The following is a 16,348-nucleotide window of genomic DNA, read 5'->3' on the forward strand; positions in this document are numbered from 1 at the left end:
CTGGATTGGGAAGATCCCCTAGAGGACAGCATGGCAACCACCTCCCAATGCAGGAGATGGAAGAGATGTGGGTTCGATACATGGATTGGGAAGATCCCCTGGAGGATGGCATGGCAACCAACTCCAGTATTCTTCCCCAGAGAATCCCATGGACAGAGGAGCCTGGTGGGCTATAGTCTATAGGGTTGCACAGAGTTGCACATGACTGAAGCAACTTAGCAATTATGCAAGCACAAGTACAGATGGGTCAAGAGTGTCCAGAGAAGACCCAGAGAGGGTGTAGTATATTGGGGCAGGGAAGATAGCACATTGGCTCAGGCACACAGGAGATCTGGATTTCAGGAGCATGTCTGTCAGTGATCAGTTCTGCAGCCTTCAGCAAGTCACTTAACCTCTCTGTACCAAATGCCTAATCTGTATAACAATTGGCATTGGACTAGATGTTCTTCAAGATTGCTTCCAGCGCCATGACTTAAGCCGAACCTTAGAATCCTGTCAAAGACCCACAAAGTGCCTGAGGTGGTCCCCTTGGACTTAAAGCCATAATAAGGCATAATAAGGCATAACAGCAAATGCTGCAGCCTTAGACAGTGTCTGGCCCTCCAGATGGGGTTGTGAGACTGATGCTTATTATGTGCCAGGTTTCTCTTTCTCAGAAACAGTTATAGGCTAGTTGGTTTATACTTCCTGGTGAGACCATATAGGTAGGAGTTAAGACCATGAGTTATGGAGTTGGAACTTGGTTTAGTCTGAAGAGCAGTTCTGTCATTTCCTAATGGGTGCCTTGGGACAAATTGTTTGACCTCTTTAAACATCAGTTTCTGCCTCTGTAAGATGATGGTAGGACTGACCTCAAAGCCTTGTGAAGATGAAAGGCAGTAATGTACGTAAACCACTTAGCCTAGTGTCTGGCAGAATGGAAGTCCTAGCTCACCTGGGTCTGCCACTACCATCAGTGTGCTTACTGCAGTCAACCTAATTCTTCTAACATGGGCATGATGAAGCTTCAACATTTTCCCTGGATATAGCTTTCTCTTCTGGGTAAAGTTTGAGAAAAGCTTAAGAAGATCTTTCTGGCCTAAAGTAGCTTCAGAGTCAGATCTGGGTTTGGTTCCTTGTTCTGCATCTTACAGCCTCTGGGACCTTAGATAAGTTATTTTTCTCTGCCCCTTAATTTCTTCATCTGTAAAACAAAAACAAATACGCTGCCTACACCCATGGGTTGTTGTGAATAAAATAATGAACGTGAAGAGCTTAGTGCTATGTCTGACAACCAGAAGGCACTCAGGAAATGGGGGCTGTGGTACTGATGGTGAAAGTAGCAGCTGTAGTCATAGTGAATGATGATTCCCACCACTAACACTGCCCTCTCTGGAATGGACAGTTGAATGTTTTTAAGCTCGTACAGTTTTTGCACACCTAACCTAAATGTTAGGAGAGACATCAGTTGCTATTCCTGAAGGGACAGCAGAAGAATTGTTGCCAGGCTTCACAGACAATGGCTGGGAATTTAAAACCGAGTTGTTTTCAGAGGCGTGACTAAAAATGATTCCGTAGAGCATAATTCTCAGCAGAATACTTTACTTATGCCAGTCCCCTTCCACCCAAGAACACAAGGGGAGAAAATGTAGTTCTAAACTGACCCTATACTTCTAAGACTCAATTGCAGTTGGTTACCCTTGATATGTTGCTCACAGACTTCATCAGGAGCATTAGGGTACAAAGATCTTCTGATTTTCTTTGCCAGGGTCATCTTCATTCTTAAACTATTTCAAACTATTCATTCCCCCTAACTATTTTTGAGCCCCTTGGTGGGGATAAGATTCATTTGATGGCTCGAAGATTGATGTATGGGCACAACAGGAGTTCTAAGGGATATAATGTTAGAGTAGGTGGAATTATAGGGGGACTGTGGAGGTATTAACAGACAGAAATTTGAAAACTGAAAAATTCTAATGGTTCTGTAGATGAACCCATTTACCAAAGGAGGGATATGAGATATTTCTTTGGACGTTCCTTCATTTTTCTCTTTAGCTCTCTGTTAAAAGTCTGCTAAAAGAGAAAGAAAACAGGCGTCACTGCAAACGAAGCTAGGCACAAGGCTTCCTGTCCTTCCAGGTGAGGAGGGTGTTGCCTACTTTCCAAGGGGTGTAGATTGCATCCCACCAGGTGTCCCCCTCTGCCCTGACCTCATACTTGCTCTCCCTCTTGCTCTCTTCCCTTCACCTAAGGAATACTAACCACATCAAAGGCTTCAAAGGCTTCATCAGGGATTGTCCAGTAACATGTCCTCTGAGTCCCAGGTGCCCATTCTCCTTTTTGCCCTTGGCTCTGAGGTTACAGAAATGAAAAATGGGTTTCAGTTTTGGACACAGACTTAGGAGTAGAATCAGACATCTAGAAAGACACTTCTTCCACTCTTCTGCTGTATTCCTGCCACTCAACTTTCATCCTCCTTCCCAGAGCAGCACCTCTGTCCTCAGTGTTCCTGTCCAGGTTGTCTTCATTCTTAAACTATTTCAAACTATTTATTCCCCTTAACTATTTTTGAGCCTCTTGATGGGGATAAGATTCATTAGATGGCTCGAAGATTGATGTATGGGCACAACGGGAGTTCTAAGGGATATTATGTTAGAGTAGGTGGAATTATAGGGGGACTGTGGAGGTATTAACAGACAGAACTAACAGCCCCTCTGTGTAGGTGTAACAACCCAAGGCTCTGAGGTAGCCTGAAGGGCAGATTCTTTGGAGAGCAAAGGTGACATTATAAAATTGACAGTTTACCATCATGGAAACTGCGGCCAAGGAACATTTGAGATGGAGTAGCCATTAACAACAATGGGCCTTTAAATCCTCACAGCTTTCTTTTTTTTAGTGCCTTTAGTGTATTGGGAGAAATCATATATGATTATTAAAAAATTTCTGATAATACAAAAATCCTAAAAAAGGTACCTCGGCTCTTCTAAAAATCACCTAGAATCTTACCCTTAGAGAAAACCACTGCTCATGTTTGGTGATTTCCCTCCAGATAGTCTATGGACATATATACATCATGCTGTACATGCTGTGCTCTGACTTTATTTTCTCCAACAAAACACCAACGGTTGTGGAAAACTTTCCATGCCAGTCAATATGTCAACATTAGCCCTTTTAAGGTCTGCACAGTATTCCATTGTATTGGTGCACCATAATTTATTTAGCCATTCACCACTGTTAGACCTTTAGCTTGTTTTCAGCTTTTAGCTGTTATGCACAATGCTGTGATTGAACAACTATGAGCATTCTTTTTTGTGTACTTGTGTAATTATCTTTGGCTACAATTCAAGACATAAAATGATTGGCTCATATGGTTTCCACAATTTTAAAGTTCTCTCTCTCTTTCTCTCTCTCTCTCTCTCTCTCTCTATATATATATATATATGCTGTTCTTGTTGTTCAGTTGCTAAGTTATGTCCCACTCTTTCACGATGCCATGGACTGTAGCCCACCAGGCTCCTTTGTCCATGGAATTTCCCAGGCACAGATACTAGAGTGGGTTGCCATTTCCTTCTCCAAGATATATATATATGGCACAAGAGACACAGATTTAATCCTTGGGTCGTGAAAATCCCCTGGAGTAGGAAATGGCTACCCACGCCAGTATTCTTGCCTGGGAAATCCCATGGACAGAGGAGCCTTGCAGGCTACAGTCCATGGGGTTGCAAAGAGTTGGACATAACTGAGCATGTGCACATGTACACACACAGGCACGCACACACACACACACACATAGAGAAAGAGAGATGGAGAGTAGGAGGGAGACAGACAACCAAACTACTCTCTCTAAAGAGTGTACCAATTTGTACGTCTACCACTGGAAATCATAACCTTTAAGATAACCCTACAGCCATCCAGACAAAGATCCTGGAGCATCGTACTGGGCTGCCAAATGGTACTCTCCAAGCACTTCATCTGCTTCTCTCCTGATCACCAACCACAGCATGAAAAAAAGAGTTTGGGGCTCAAAACTCACTCCTCACTTTAAATTGTGAGGAAAGGCCTTTATATCTTTTCTACCTTAACTAATCAATGTTCCAGCCTTACCTTCAAAAAGATCATCCTCAGTATATGGGGCTGGGGGATGAAAGTCATCACTTGGACCATAGCGAAGCTCGGGGGTGTTAAAAGCTCCAGCGATGATACGAGTCCCAGCGATGATAAGAGCCCCAGCGGTGATACGAGCCCCAGCAGTGTTACCAGCTCCAGCTGTGTTATGAGCTCCACTGGTGTTACGCAGTCCAGCAGTGTTATGAGATCCATTTTCCCCAGAATATTCACCTTCCTCCATGGGTTCATCTAAGGCAAAGGTTACTGATACGTTCTTCTTGGGTCTTATTATTACACCTTCTTTCTGTACATCAGCAAGATGGAGGAGAAAGTCAATTGGTGCCCAAAGAGTTTGGAGATTGGTCCCTGAGGTAATAACATTTAATGAGCCACTTACTAGCAGGATTGACTTCAGAGGCTTAGGTTCCATTGAGTGTTGTCCTACATGCTGTCTGTTTTCTTTGGACATTCCCATCTGGGTAGCAAAGCTGGAGAAGATAGAGAGGATAAAGCCATAGTGAAAACAGATGCGAGCTCCTTAATCAAATTCAACTATCCCCCCATCCCTACCATGTGTCTTCAGACAATTAAAGGAACAACAGAGGAAGAGGACATTTAGTCTTTTTATTCCTCAAAACCTTGATCACCTCCTCTTTTTCTTCTTTTCTATATTCCTGTTCTCTCCCACCTTGCTGTATTATTGGAATGATCAGAGAATGGGAAGCAGAGAATGTGGAGCAGCTCCAGGATAGTTATCCATAGAATATTGCCAATAAGCTCCTTAAGGGGCCTGTGTTCCTTTTCTCCTCTGTGTAACAAACCAGAGAATATGGCATTGAAACATGTATAATATCATATAAGAAATGAATCACCAGTCCAGGTTCGATGCAGGATACAGGATGCTTGGTGCTGGTGCACTGGGATGACCCAGAGGGATAGTACGGGGAGGGAGGTGAGAGGAGGGGTTCAGGATTGGGAACACATGTACACCCGTGGCGGATTCATGTTGATGTATGGCAAAACCAATACAATATTGTAAAGTAATTAGCCTCCAATTAAAATAAATTTAAATTAAAAATAAAATATATACAGTCCAAAAAAAAAAAAAGAAACCCTGTTTTGAAGAAACTCTATTACTGATGATTTAACTCATCCCACTCAAATTGTGCCTAGGGGAGGATGTACCTAACAGTGTTGGGATGTTTGTGGTCACTGCCTTCACCCCATTTGGGCCAACTGATCTTGAGAGACTTGCTCAGCACCTCACAGAATTCATGCTCCTCCCAGAACTCCCTGCTTATATTGAAGATTAACTCCCGCATCTATTCTTATCAGTACACCTAACAGAGGCAGCTCGGTACCTGTCTGCTGGGGATCTTTCCTCAAATCCTCTAGTGCTACTGGAGGCTGCAATGGTTGGTGGCAGTGGCTGTTGGCGAGTACACAGCTCTTCATATTTCTCCCCAATGGCAGATAACAGCCAGTGCAGGCCATCAATTATAGGTTGACAGCGCCTTTGGAGTTCTTTGACAACTGAACAAGGTTCCTGTGACAAAAAGAGAAGACTCCAGCCCAGGAGCTTGGGACCTCTGGGGCCCATAGTCTCAATCACCCTCAGCACACAGGTACACAGAAGCTCTGCTGTACCTAGAGAGGCTCTTAAGACTTCCTAAGAGATACTCAACATTTACTCCTGAGAAGGTAAATGAAAGGTACAAAAGCTAGGTCCTTTAATCAAGTGTCACGTCTTGGATGTATAACCTTGGACAAGGCACACAGGGTCTCTGAGCCTTGGCTTTCTTAACCATAAAATGAGACTACTGAAACTTCCAGCTTTAAAGAGCTGTTTTACAGGCCTAATGAGAAAACAGATGCAAAAGTGCTGTGAGTGAGTGGTACTTATTATCACAGTTGAGTCAGAAATCATTACCATACTTGTGTCAGGGAGAGGCTTTGCCTGAGATCTGGCATAGGAGACTGATTATGGGCTGTGGAAGGCATCAGCCTTGGTTGAGAGGACAAGGGAAGGGAGGGCAGGACACTTACCACTCGGCACGGAGACTTGTTCTCATTCATTAGTCTCTCCAGCAGCAGATATTCAATGATATCACCAGGTGGCAGGGCATCCATCTTATCCTGCTTGTTGGCCAGGCTAAAACCAGGCATTGGAAGATTTTTAGGGAAGAAGAGAGGATGAGTGAAACTGAGATAGAGACCAAGGGCAAGAAAAAAAAGGAAAGAGGGGGATATCCAATTCTGGTACAGTTGCTCCATATCCAGGGACTAGCTTTTAAGCCATACCCAGTAAGGTGATCCAGACATTTTTCTAGCCAGCTCTCAATGGAGGAAAGAATAGCACAAATAATTTGAATCTGAAATAATCCCCAAGCCTCATTTCTGACTTCTACACTACACCATCAAACTTTAATTAGAATTTCTAACTGGGATAGGAACAAATTTGGAGCTTTTACACCCTTCCCTAAACTCTGTTCATGCTTGAGCTGGGGGTGCTAACAAGGAATAAAAAAGGCTAAAAGGGCATGGGGAGGATTGACAGGCCGCCTGAAATATCACCCTGGAATAAGAGGTAGTGGCATAAGTCTCGGGCACTCTGCCAAGGGAGCAGGCCACTGGCATTGAATATACAACACAGGAGTTTTCTGCCTTCATCTCAGGGTCAGAGACTGAAGCCAGAAAAGAGAAGCAAATGTAGGGAGGCAGTCTTCAGGAAGAGTTGACAAATGAGTGAGGAGGGTGTGTGCATTTCCCTTTGATGACTGCCTTCAAAATTACCTTTGCACAATTAGATAATAGGTTCCCCCATGGCAGTGTCTGGTAGAAAGTGGCTCTTGAAAACAGCCCATAGAGGACTGGTCCACTACCCCTCAGCCAAAGAGGAGAGGCGGTCTAATTGGATGTGATAGAGGGACCACCTAGCCCTTCCTCTGTCTACTTCTCTTCTAAAGGCTCAGAATGGAAGGGGAAATTGGACACAAAGGTAGAGTCTTACAGTAGGATGGGTTTCCCAGCCACTCTTTCATCAGACAGCATGTTGGGTAAGATGACCTTCACTTCCTGCATGCGCTCCAAGTCACTGGAATCGAGGACAAAGACAAGCCCATGTGCCTGAGCATAGTAGTTTGGCCAGATTTTGCGGCCCTGCATGTCTCCTTTTAGGTCATAGATGGAAACTTCATAATTATCCACCAGGAGTGTGGTTGGTTCAGAGCTTGAACAACTGTCCATCCTACTCCTACTAGGGAGTTCTATGCATAGGGGAAGAGAGGATGAAATAATTTGTTAAATGATTATCTGGACCTTGATTACAGCCTGCCCTCAGAAATCCTATGGAGGTGTCCTGGCATCCTGCTCATGCTGATTCATCTTCCTAAACTAGCACTTTGCCCACACTACCCTATCCTGGCTCAGTAACCTTCCTTGAGTGCCTGTTGCTCTGAAGACAGAATACAAACTCTTTTACCTCCTAACCTGCCAGATCCATTTCTTCCCTGACTGGTATCCAGGGTCTCTGGTACCCAGCCTCTTCCTCCCTCTGCTTCTTGACTCGTGTGCCTCCCTGTCCCCCATTCCACATGCATGTCAGGCTCTCCCTTGCCCCGGGCCTTCACAAGATACTAGTCCTACTGGTTAGAACACTTTCCCACTACTCTGCTTGGTTAAAACCTATTTTGTTTTTAAAAGGTCAATTCAGATCTTGTTTCTTCTAGAAAATTTTCTTAACTCACACTACCATCCCCAAGTCCGGATAAGGTGCCTTTCTTCTGGGCTTACCACTACCACAGCACATGTATGCTTAGTCGCTCAGTCATGTCTGACTCTTTGTGACTCCATGGACTGTAGCCTGCTAGGTTCCTCTTTCCATGGGGATTCCCCAGGCAAGAATACTGGTGTGTGTTGCCATGCTGTCCTCCAAGGGATCTTCCCAACTCAGGGACTGAACCCAGGTCTCCTGCATTGCAGGCGGATCTTTTACTGTCTGAGCCACCAGGGAAGCCCATGTTACAGTGTTATAAATTCTGTGATTTATTTATCTGGGTTATAAACTGCAACAAGATAGAAACCCCTTCAGTATTTGCTATTATATATTCACTATGTCAAGCACAGAAACTGGCAGACGGGTGTTCAATAAGTATTTGTTGAATGCATCTGATGAAACTCTTCTTTCCCATCCTTTCTTTAAGGCCCAGCTCAAGTACCACTTTCTTTAGGAAGCCTCGCTGACTGGCCCAGCTCTCACTTCGATCTCTAGTTAAGCACATGATGTGTTAAACTGGTCCTTCACCTCATTCTGTGCATATCCTGCCTCCCCAGTGAAAATATAAGCTCTGTGAGGGAGGGGCTCTGCATTCCCTTACACATAGTAGGTGTTCAGTAAATGTTTATGGGGCCTGTTACTGTGGAGGAGAGTATGAAGTCCTCTTCCTCTCATATCTCCTAGAAACCATGCCAAACTCAGACACCTTTGCCCTTTCAAGGCTATGGCCAGACCATACAGTCCCACAGGGCATTCCACCTCTCACTCAGCCCCCAGAGAAATGCAGTTCAGCATTTCTCTAGACACATTCCAGTCTATTAAACCGACAGCCTGGCTTAGCTCTCTGCCCACGTTAGTAGCAAGATGATTTTACAGATTCTCTACACTCATACCTGGGAGTTCTAAGACCAGAATCAGTAGCTTCTTATCTCTAGTTTCAGATTTACATGGGACATTTTCTATAGGATTGCTAGAATAAGCTGCTTAGCTGAGAAGTTAACAGGATGCTTTCAGATCTTTGGAAATGTATGACTATACACACATGTGTGTGTATACATAATATGCCTCTATATGTGTGTATATGTACATATTATTACATTTTACTATCATCTCATAGTGTCCTCTTCTGATTTTATGTTAGTCAATGATTTAATTATAGCTTTCACAGAACATATAATTTTCATTCACAATTTTATGTTATTTGTTATGTCTATATTAGACTACTTAAAAATAATAAGTGAATAGGTTAAAACTCTAAAGGTAATTTTTAAATCATGTTTTCTATATCAAAGCAAACTTTATGTTTTTTCCCTGTTATTTCTTTGTATTTGCAACCTTACCAATTCTCCAATAATTCAATCTATTGTTGGCAAACCCTAAAAACCATCAGAACTTGCTCTCTGACAATGTACATTTCTCTTATTTCCTCTATTAATTTATAAACACTCTGAGGACAGGTACTGAGTCAAATCCATCTCTATATCCCTAGCAGAATGCTACATAAAGCATAGTTTGGGGATCATCTGCTTTAGAGTTACATGGGGGTGATGGTTAAGTCCCCCCCTGTGCCAAATGAATAAGAATCCATACATTTGGGACACAAGCATCTGTATGTTTAGCAAACTCCTATGTTTAACAAAATCCCTAGGTGATTCTTCTCACCTTATATTTTGAGACTCACTGCCTTAAAGAGCAGTAGAATTTATGCCTGTCTCAGACTTACTGGTGCACCTGTTAAGATTTTTGATTCCCTGGGCCTTCTCCAGGCCCAAATCTGAACCTTCAGGTCCCCTGTGAGTTGGTCTGATTCTGATTTTTGGCTCTCAGTACCCACTCTGCACACCAGGATCACCTGTGGAGCTCTTAAAACCTATGACACTAGGCCTCATTCTTTGAGAGAGAGAGATCTGGGGTGGGGCTAAGACAGCATTTTCTTTTAAAGTTCGAAATATATATCTAGGTTTGAAACTGCTTTAAACGCCCTCACTTGCCCCATATGACCATGCCGGACAAAATAGTTATAGTGAATGATGTTGTTGATAATAATGGCTTATGTCCAAAAATATTTTATAGCCAGTGTCTTCAAATGTTTACACAAGTTACTGCTTATAGATTGGAACTTCCTCCCTAGGCTATCATCTGTTTTCAGCAATTATAAACATTTGCAGGAGCTTATAGGGGGCAAGCTATTGCATTTTGGGTACAGAGGAGTCTACTAGTCTCTGGAAGTCTTACATGGACAGAGGTGGCCTGAGATAATTCTTCAGAATGTGACATTAGTGGAAATTTGCTTCTTAGCCATAAAAACATCTCTGTGAATGAAGTTTATGAATCAGCCCCAAGTTATTCATCAACCACAAGGCAAGTTAAACAGTAACAAATTAGACTGCAAGCTCTATCTTCTAGGAATTAGAATGGAAAGCACATGCTATTCTCATAGGCAAAATAGCATAAGGCTAATTACAGTTGAGTGCTTCCCTAAGATGGCTATTAGAAAGGCCTGGGGTGTTCTTAATATATTCCCAGGCCCCACCCAGACTGGATGGGAATCTAGGGGTGGTGCTGAATTGGGCTTTAAAAATTATTCCCTTTATCAGTAACCTTGTGATTTATCTTGGTTCCTTGATTTTCTTGCTGCTGCTTACCTTTTTTTTTTTTTTTAAATTATCATTTCTGCCAATCAGAGATTTGGGAGAGGCAGAATCAAGTTTGCTGCCTGTAAGGTGGAATACCAGGCTGAACCACTGGCTGAAATGTCAAGGTATTAAACTGGAGATTTGGTATTAAACTTGCCTGTCTCTGAACTGACACCATTTCTCAAGCTCCAACCCTCTATATGAACTGTCAAAAAGAGTTTCACGTTATTAAAATTGTTCATCATCCCACACTTGTCTCTCTTATCTAGACCAAATTCCACTTTAATTGAGCTCTGACACTAGACACTGTTTCAAACTTGCTATCCTTCCTTATCAACTACAGTGCTTTGCATAGTCACAGTTCATTCATACTGACACTATGAAAAGACCTTCAATTAGGGTATCTTGTAAAGGGAGCAGGTAACAGACATTACATAAACAGGCTGATAACACCTGAGGAGAGGAGTATATGGTGTCTGTGTGTGTGTGTGTGTGTCTTGTTCCTGTGTGTTGGGAAGTGTTTACCTTCAAATGAGGTAACTTGAGCGCCATGAAGTAAGGGTAGGAAGGAATGATATTTCATTGTTCACTGGGACCCAGGGGAGACCTAAACTAGTATCTAATGCTCTCAGTTCCTTACGTCTCTGGAAGGCCTCCACAAGATCAGTTTTGCCTGAGTTGTGCAGTCCAATGATGATGATGGCTACATGTCTAGAAATGGAAAAGAAAAATGAGTCAAAGCCTTAAAAGTACTGTTAGTTCTCAGTCTAAAGAAAGAATTATATTCTTGGTGTTTGGGGCTCTGCCTGCAGTAGTCCCAATGCAGTCATAAAGGCACAGCCAGGTGGTAGAAGGTGGAGTGGGAACTACTCCCCAAAGCCTCCAAGGACACTTTGCTTCCCTGATTCACTTGCCTTGTAGAACTGGCCATCCTCCCCCAACCCTGCCCCTAATCTTGTAGACACTACCTAGTCATGCCCCCTAATAATATATATCATAAGGATTTGTCCTGTGAGGGACTATGGCTAGGTACATTGGAGGAAATGGTGGAACAGGTCTAAGGAAATAATTACAGTATTACCTTTGGGTCTTTTCAGTTGTCTTTAGATGACACCAGCAGGAGGTCAGAAGCCGGAACATGATTCAGCTTAGTTCTTTAATATTAAGGGAAATAAGAAATCATCCCATGGTTAACTCTGAACCTAAATTAGCTTATGAATACACAGAAACTGATAAACAGACTGGGACCGTCAAAAGTCCATTATTTCATTCTGTCCAACCTTGTTTATGTCATGGATGGGGTGCAGGGGAACCGATTATCATCAACTCTAGTGGCAAAACAGTGATTTCTTGTTAGGAATGCAACCTACACCAGCATGATGGCATTAGGTGTGGCCTATCCCTTCAGCCATAGTTCATCCCTGTTAGGAATATCTTTATTCAACCTTGGAATTGGGGATAGGGTGGAGAAATGCATTGCCTAAGTAAAAAGGGTACTTTAGACAATTGCTTCACGGTTAATCCATGTTATAGCATGTATTAATATTTCATTCCCTTCTATAGCTAAATAACATTCCATTGTACGGATATACCACATTTTGTTTATCCATTCATCAATTGATAAGATGTTTGGATTGTTTCTACTTTTTGACTCTTATGAATAATCCTGCTATATATATGTGTGTGTGTGTGTAGGATTGTATAAGTTTTATATGGACATATGGTTTCAGTTCTCTTGAGTATATACCTAGGAGTGTAATTGCTGGGTCATATGATAACTTTGTGTTTAACATTTTCAGAAAGTGCCAGATTGTTTCTATATTTTACATTCCTACCAGCAGTTCCGGATGGTTCTAATTTCTCCACATCCTCATCAACCGTCATTGTCTTTTTGTTTAATATTAGTGGGTGTGAAGTGTTTGTCTATTGGGCTGGTCAAAAAGTCCATGAGATCTTAAGAAAAACCCAAATAAACCTTTTGGCTAACCTAATGATTGTGGTTTTGATTGACTGTGTGGATCATAATAAACTGTGGAAAATTCTGAAAGAGATGGGAATACCAGACCACCTGACCTGCCTCTTGACAAACCTGTATGCAGATCAGGAAGCAACAGTTAGAACTGGACATGGAACAACAGACTGGTTCCAAATAGGAAAAGGAGTACGTCAAGGCTGTATATTGTCACCCTGCTTATTTAACTTATGTGCAGAGTACATCATGAGAAACCCTGGGCTGGATGAAGCACAAGCTGCAATCAGGATTGCTGGGAGAAATATCAATAACCTCAGATATGCAGATGACACCACCCTATGGCAGAAAGTGAAGAGGAACTAAAAAACCTCTTGATGAAAGTGAAAGAGGAGAGTAAAAAAGTTGGCTTAAAGCTCAACATTCAAAAAACAAAGATCATGGCATCTGGTCCCATCACTTCATGGGAAATAGATGGGGAAACAGTGGAAACAGTGTCAGCCTTTATTTTGGGGGGCTCCCAAATCACTTCAGATGGTGATTGCAGCCATGAAATTAAAAGACGCTTACTCCTTGGAAGGAAAGTTATGACCAACCTAGATAGCGTATTCAAAAGCATAGACATTACTTTGCCAACAAAGGTCCGTCTAGTCGAGGCTATGGTTTTTCCAGTGGTCATGTATGGATATGAGACTTGGACTGTGAAGAAAGCTGAGCGCCTAAGAATTGATGCTTTTGAACTGTGGTGTTGGAGAAGACTCTTGAGAGTACCCTGGACTGCAAGGAGATCCAACCAGTCCATTTTAAAGGAGATCAGTCCTGGGTGTTCTTTGGAAGGACTGATGCTAAAGCTGAAACTCCAATACTTTGGCCACCTCATGCGAAGAGCTGACTCATTGGAAAAGACTCTGATCCTGGGAGGGATTGGGGGCAGGAAGAGAAGGGGATGACGGAGGATGAGATGGCTGGGTGGCATCACCGACTCGATGGACTTGAGTTTGAGTGAACTCCAGGAGTTGGTGATGGACAGGGAAGCCTGGCGTGCTGCAATTCACGGGTCACAAAGAGTCAGATACAACTGAGTGACTGAACTGAACTGAATGTCTATGTATGGGGCCCAGAGCTGGGGGAAGCTCTGGTTGGGTTACCAAAGTACTTAGGCTGATACTCAGATGGGCTTTGGTTAGCTCTCTGATGATTATGTAGTGAGTATGTATCTGCTTATCAATGGATAACTTAGCAGGATTCTGCAGAATCACCCACTGTTTTAGAGAACTGCTATCCCCAAATAGAGACTCGCATTTCATAGCATTTCTTATTAGAGCATTGTTCATTCCCTAGGAAATCATTCAGATTCCCATAAGGACCTCCTGGAAAATAGGTCTGGCTTATGCCCTTCCAAAGGAAAACCTGATATGTGGCCTGTGATCAAAACCAGCCTTATTCCAGCTTTGCTCATGATGCTGATAAGACCAGGAGCCTGAAACACCACTGTCTGATTGTCTGGGTTCCATGGTAGCCATCTCCCTTTAAGACAGAAGTAGCAGCTTCATGTCTGTTTCCTGATAATTGCAGAGCTTCCTAGCTTGATCTCAGACAGTCTGTATTTGTTAGTACCACTAAGAGAGGTCCAACTGGCATCACACAAATTCTTCCTTAAGAACATATCTTAAAGAAGGATAAGTAGGATAACCAAGAAGGAAAATAATTGGACTAGGGATTATCAGGTCCTTTCACTTCCAGCACCTCTCCTGGGTACTCTAGGATGAAATCATCTAAATTAAACCTACCATTTTCAGAATTCTTATCTACAGAATGGAGATAATGATATATTTTGCTTACCTTGAGGTGGTTAATTATGTATCTGATTAGAAGTTGGTTCTTTTTGAGAGGACTTAAAATGGATGTGTTGCGCTTTCTAGCTTTCTTGCCAGAGTAACACAGTTCAGTTGCCCCCTTATGCTGGCTGTCAAGGTTCTGACATATCCATGGTAACCACTGCTTGGTTTATAGCAACCAAACTCATATCTCCCTACCTTGTCTGATTATATAGCTAATTACTAAATTACTGAATTTTTAGTCATCACGTTTTTAAGTTTACAAAGTATCTACATAGAACTTACAGTGTGTCAGCACTCATTTAAGCAATCTATACATACTAAACTCATTTAATCCTAATAACATGGCAAGAAGTAGGGGCCATCATTCACAAAAAGGTTAAGTAATTTGCCCAAATGTACCCATTTAGTAAGTGGTAATGCCCAGAATTCAAAGCCAGGTGGTCTAGTTTCAGAGACTGTGTATTAAGGGTCTCACAGGCTGTGTGAATGAGATTTTCAGGGGCCAGAGAAACTACCGCAGCTCTGGGCCTTTCCATATTTTCTGGACAAACTGTATTGTACTCCTTTTTAAGTCAACTTTAAAATAAACTTTTATAAGAACAGTTTTAGATATACAGAAAAGTTCAAAGACAGTACAGAGAGTTCACATTATACCCTGCACCTGTTTTCCCCCTTTATTAATAGTATTGATCTAACACATATAGACTACCAGTTATTTTTCCAGCAAAAATGGGTTTATTTGGAATCAACAAAGAATTACAATTTGGGGTCTGCCATCATAGCAAGTCACACACAAGTACCCCTCACAGCAAGGAGGGGGAAAGGTAGTTGGTTGGGCTATACTAAACAAAAGAGTCTATTGGGGGAATTTAGAGCTTGAAGTCAGAGAAGGCAATCGCACCCCACTCTAGTACTCTTGCCTGGAAAACCCCATGGACGGAGGAGCCTGGTAGGCTCCAGTCCATGGGGTCGTCAAGAGTCAGGCACGACTGAGCAACTTCACTTTTACTTTTCATTTTCATGCATTGGAGAAGGAAATGGCAACCCACTCCAGTATTCTTGCCTGGAGAATCCCAGGGACAGAGGTGCCTAGTGGGTTGCCGTCTCTGGGGTCGCACAGAGTCAGACACGACTGAAGCAACTTAGCAGCAGCAGCAGCAGAGCTTGAAGTATAGTGGCTTTTCATTGGCTGAGTTGTAGCAATCTCTCATTGGCTGAGTTGTAGCAATCTCTCACTGGCTGAGCTCTGGCCAGGCAAGAAATGGAAGTCTTCCTGTTGGGCTCTGCTGTTGTCATAGGGTGTGAGAGCTCCTCTTTCTGATCTCCTATTCTAATTGTTATTTTTTTATTAATTTTTACATTTCCTCCTTTTGATCTTGATCTTTCTCTGAAAGGGCTTCCCTGATGGCTCAGTGAGTGAGGAATCTGCCTGCAGTGCAGGAGACACAGGAGACGTGGGTTCGATCCCTGGGTAGGGAAGATCCCCTGGAGAAGGAAATTACAACCCACTCCAATATTCTTGCCTGGGAAATCCAGACAGAATAGCCTGGTGGGCTATAGTCCATGGGGTAGCAGAGTTGGACACAACTGAGCACACTCTCCAGATGATCTTCCTCTGAAAGCAGTGCTGGTTAAGACTTGGGTTTTCTGGTTTCAGTGACTTTTTGTCCCTCAGTGCCAGAAACGACCTTTCCTGGGTGTGGTATTCAATGATGGAGGGAAAGCATACACACTGGAAACCTACTGAGGTCACATTTGAGTAACAAGGAAGGGTAGAAGGGACAACTCTGAGGCCACTTACTCTTGAGAGTCCCTTGGACTGCAAGGAGGTCCAACCAGTCCATCCTAAAGGAGATCAGTCCTGGGTGTTTATAGGAAGGACTGATGCTGAAGCTGAAACTCCAATACTTTGGCCATGTTATGTGAAGAGTTCACTCACTGGAAAAGACCCTGATGCTGGGGGGGATTGGGGGCAGGAGGAGAAGGGGACAACAGAGGATGAGATGGCTGGATGGCATCACCAACTTGATGGACATGAGTT

General features: G+C 42.9%; 1 protein-coding gene across 1 annotated transcript; it reads right to left on the reverse strand.

Moving 5' to 3' along the window:
- Nucleotides 1-3,838: 3,838 nt before the first annotated feature.
- On the reverse strand, nt 3,839-12,444 carry ARL13A (ARF like GTPase 13A). The gene is made up of 6 exons (XM_070366091.1): nt 11,579-12,444; nt 11,138-11,208; nt 7,097-7,352; nt 6,133-6,238; nt 5,448-5,632; nt 3,839-4,574 (listed from the first exon to the last, which is right to left on the reverse strand). The coding sequence occupies exons 1-6, from the start codon at nt 11,635-11,637 to the stop codon at nt 4,058-4,060; spliced, it is 1,194 nt and encodes a 397-aa protein (XP_070222192.1). The 5' UTR covers nt 11,638-12,444; the 3' UTR covers nt 3,839-4,057.
- Nucleotides 12,445-16,348: the final 3,904 nt, after the last annotated feature.

Source organism: Bos mutus, chromosome X, assembly GCF_027580195.1.
Source record: "Bos mutus isolate GX-2022 chromosome X, NWIPB_WYAK_1.1, whole genome shotgun sequence".
In the NCBI taxonomy this organism is placed as follows: Eukaryota; Metazoa; Chordata; class Mammalia; order Artiodactyla; family Bovidae; genus Bos; species Bos mutus.

Excerpts from the sequence above, each read along its gene's own strand:
- ARL13A (XM_070366091.1), bottom strand. The coding sequence starts at position 11,637 with ATGTTCCGGCTTCTGACCTCCTGCTGGTGTCATCTAAAGACAACTGAA. Across the intron at positions 7,353-11,137 it reads TGTGGAGGCCTTCCAGAGAC|AACTCCCTAGTAGGAGTAGG; the intron begins GTAAGGAACTGA and ends CCCTATGCATAG. Across the intron at positions 5,633-6,132 it reads ACAAGTCTCCGTGCCGAGTG|GAACCTTGTTCAGTTGTCAA; the intron begins GTAAGTGTCCTG and ends TTTTTGTCACAG.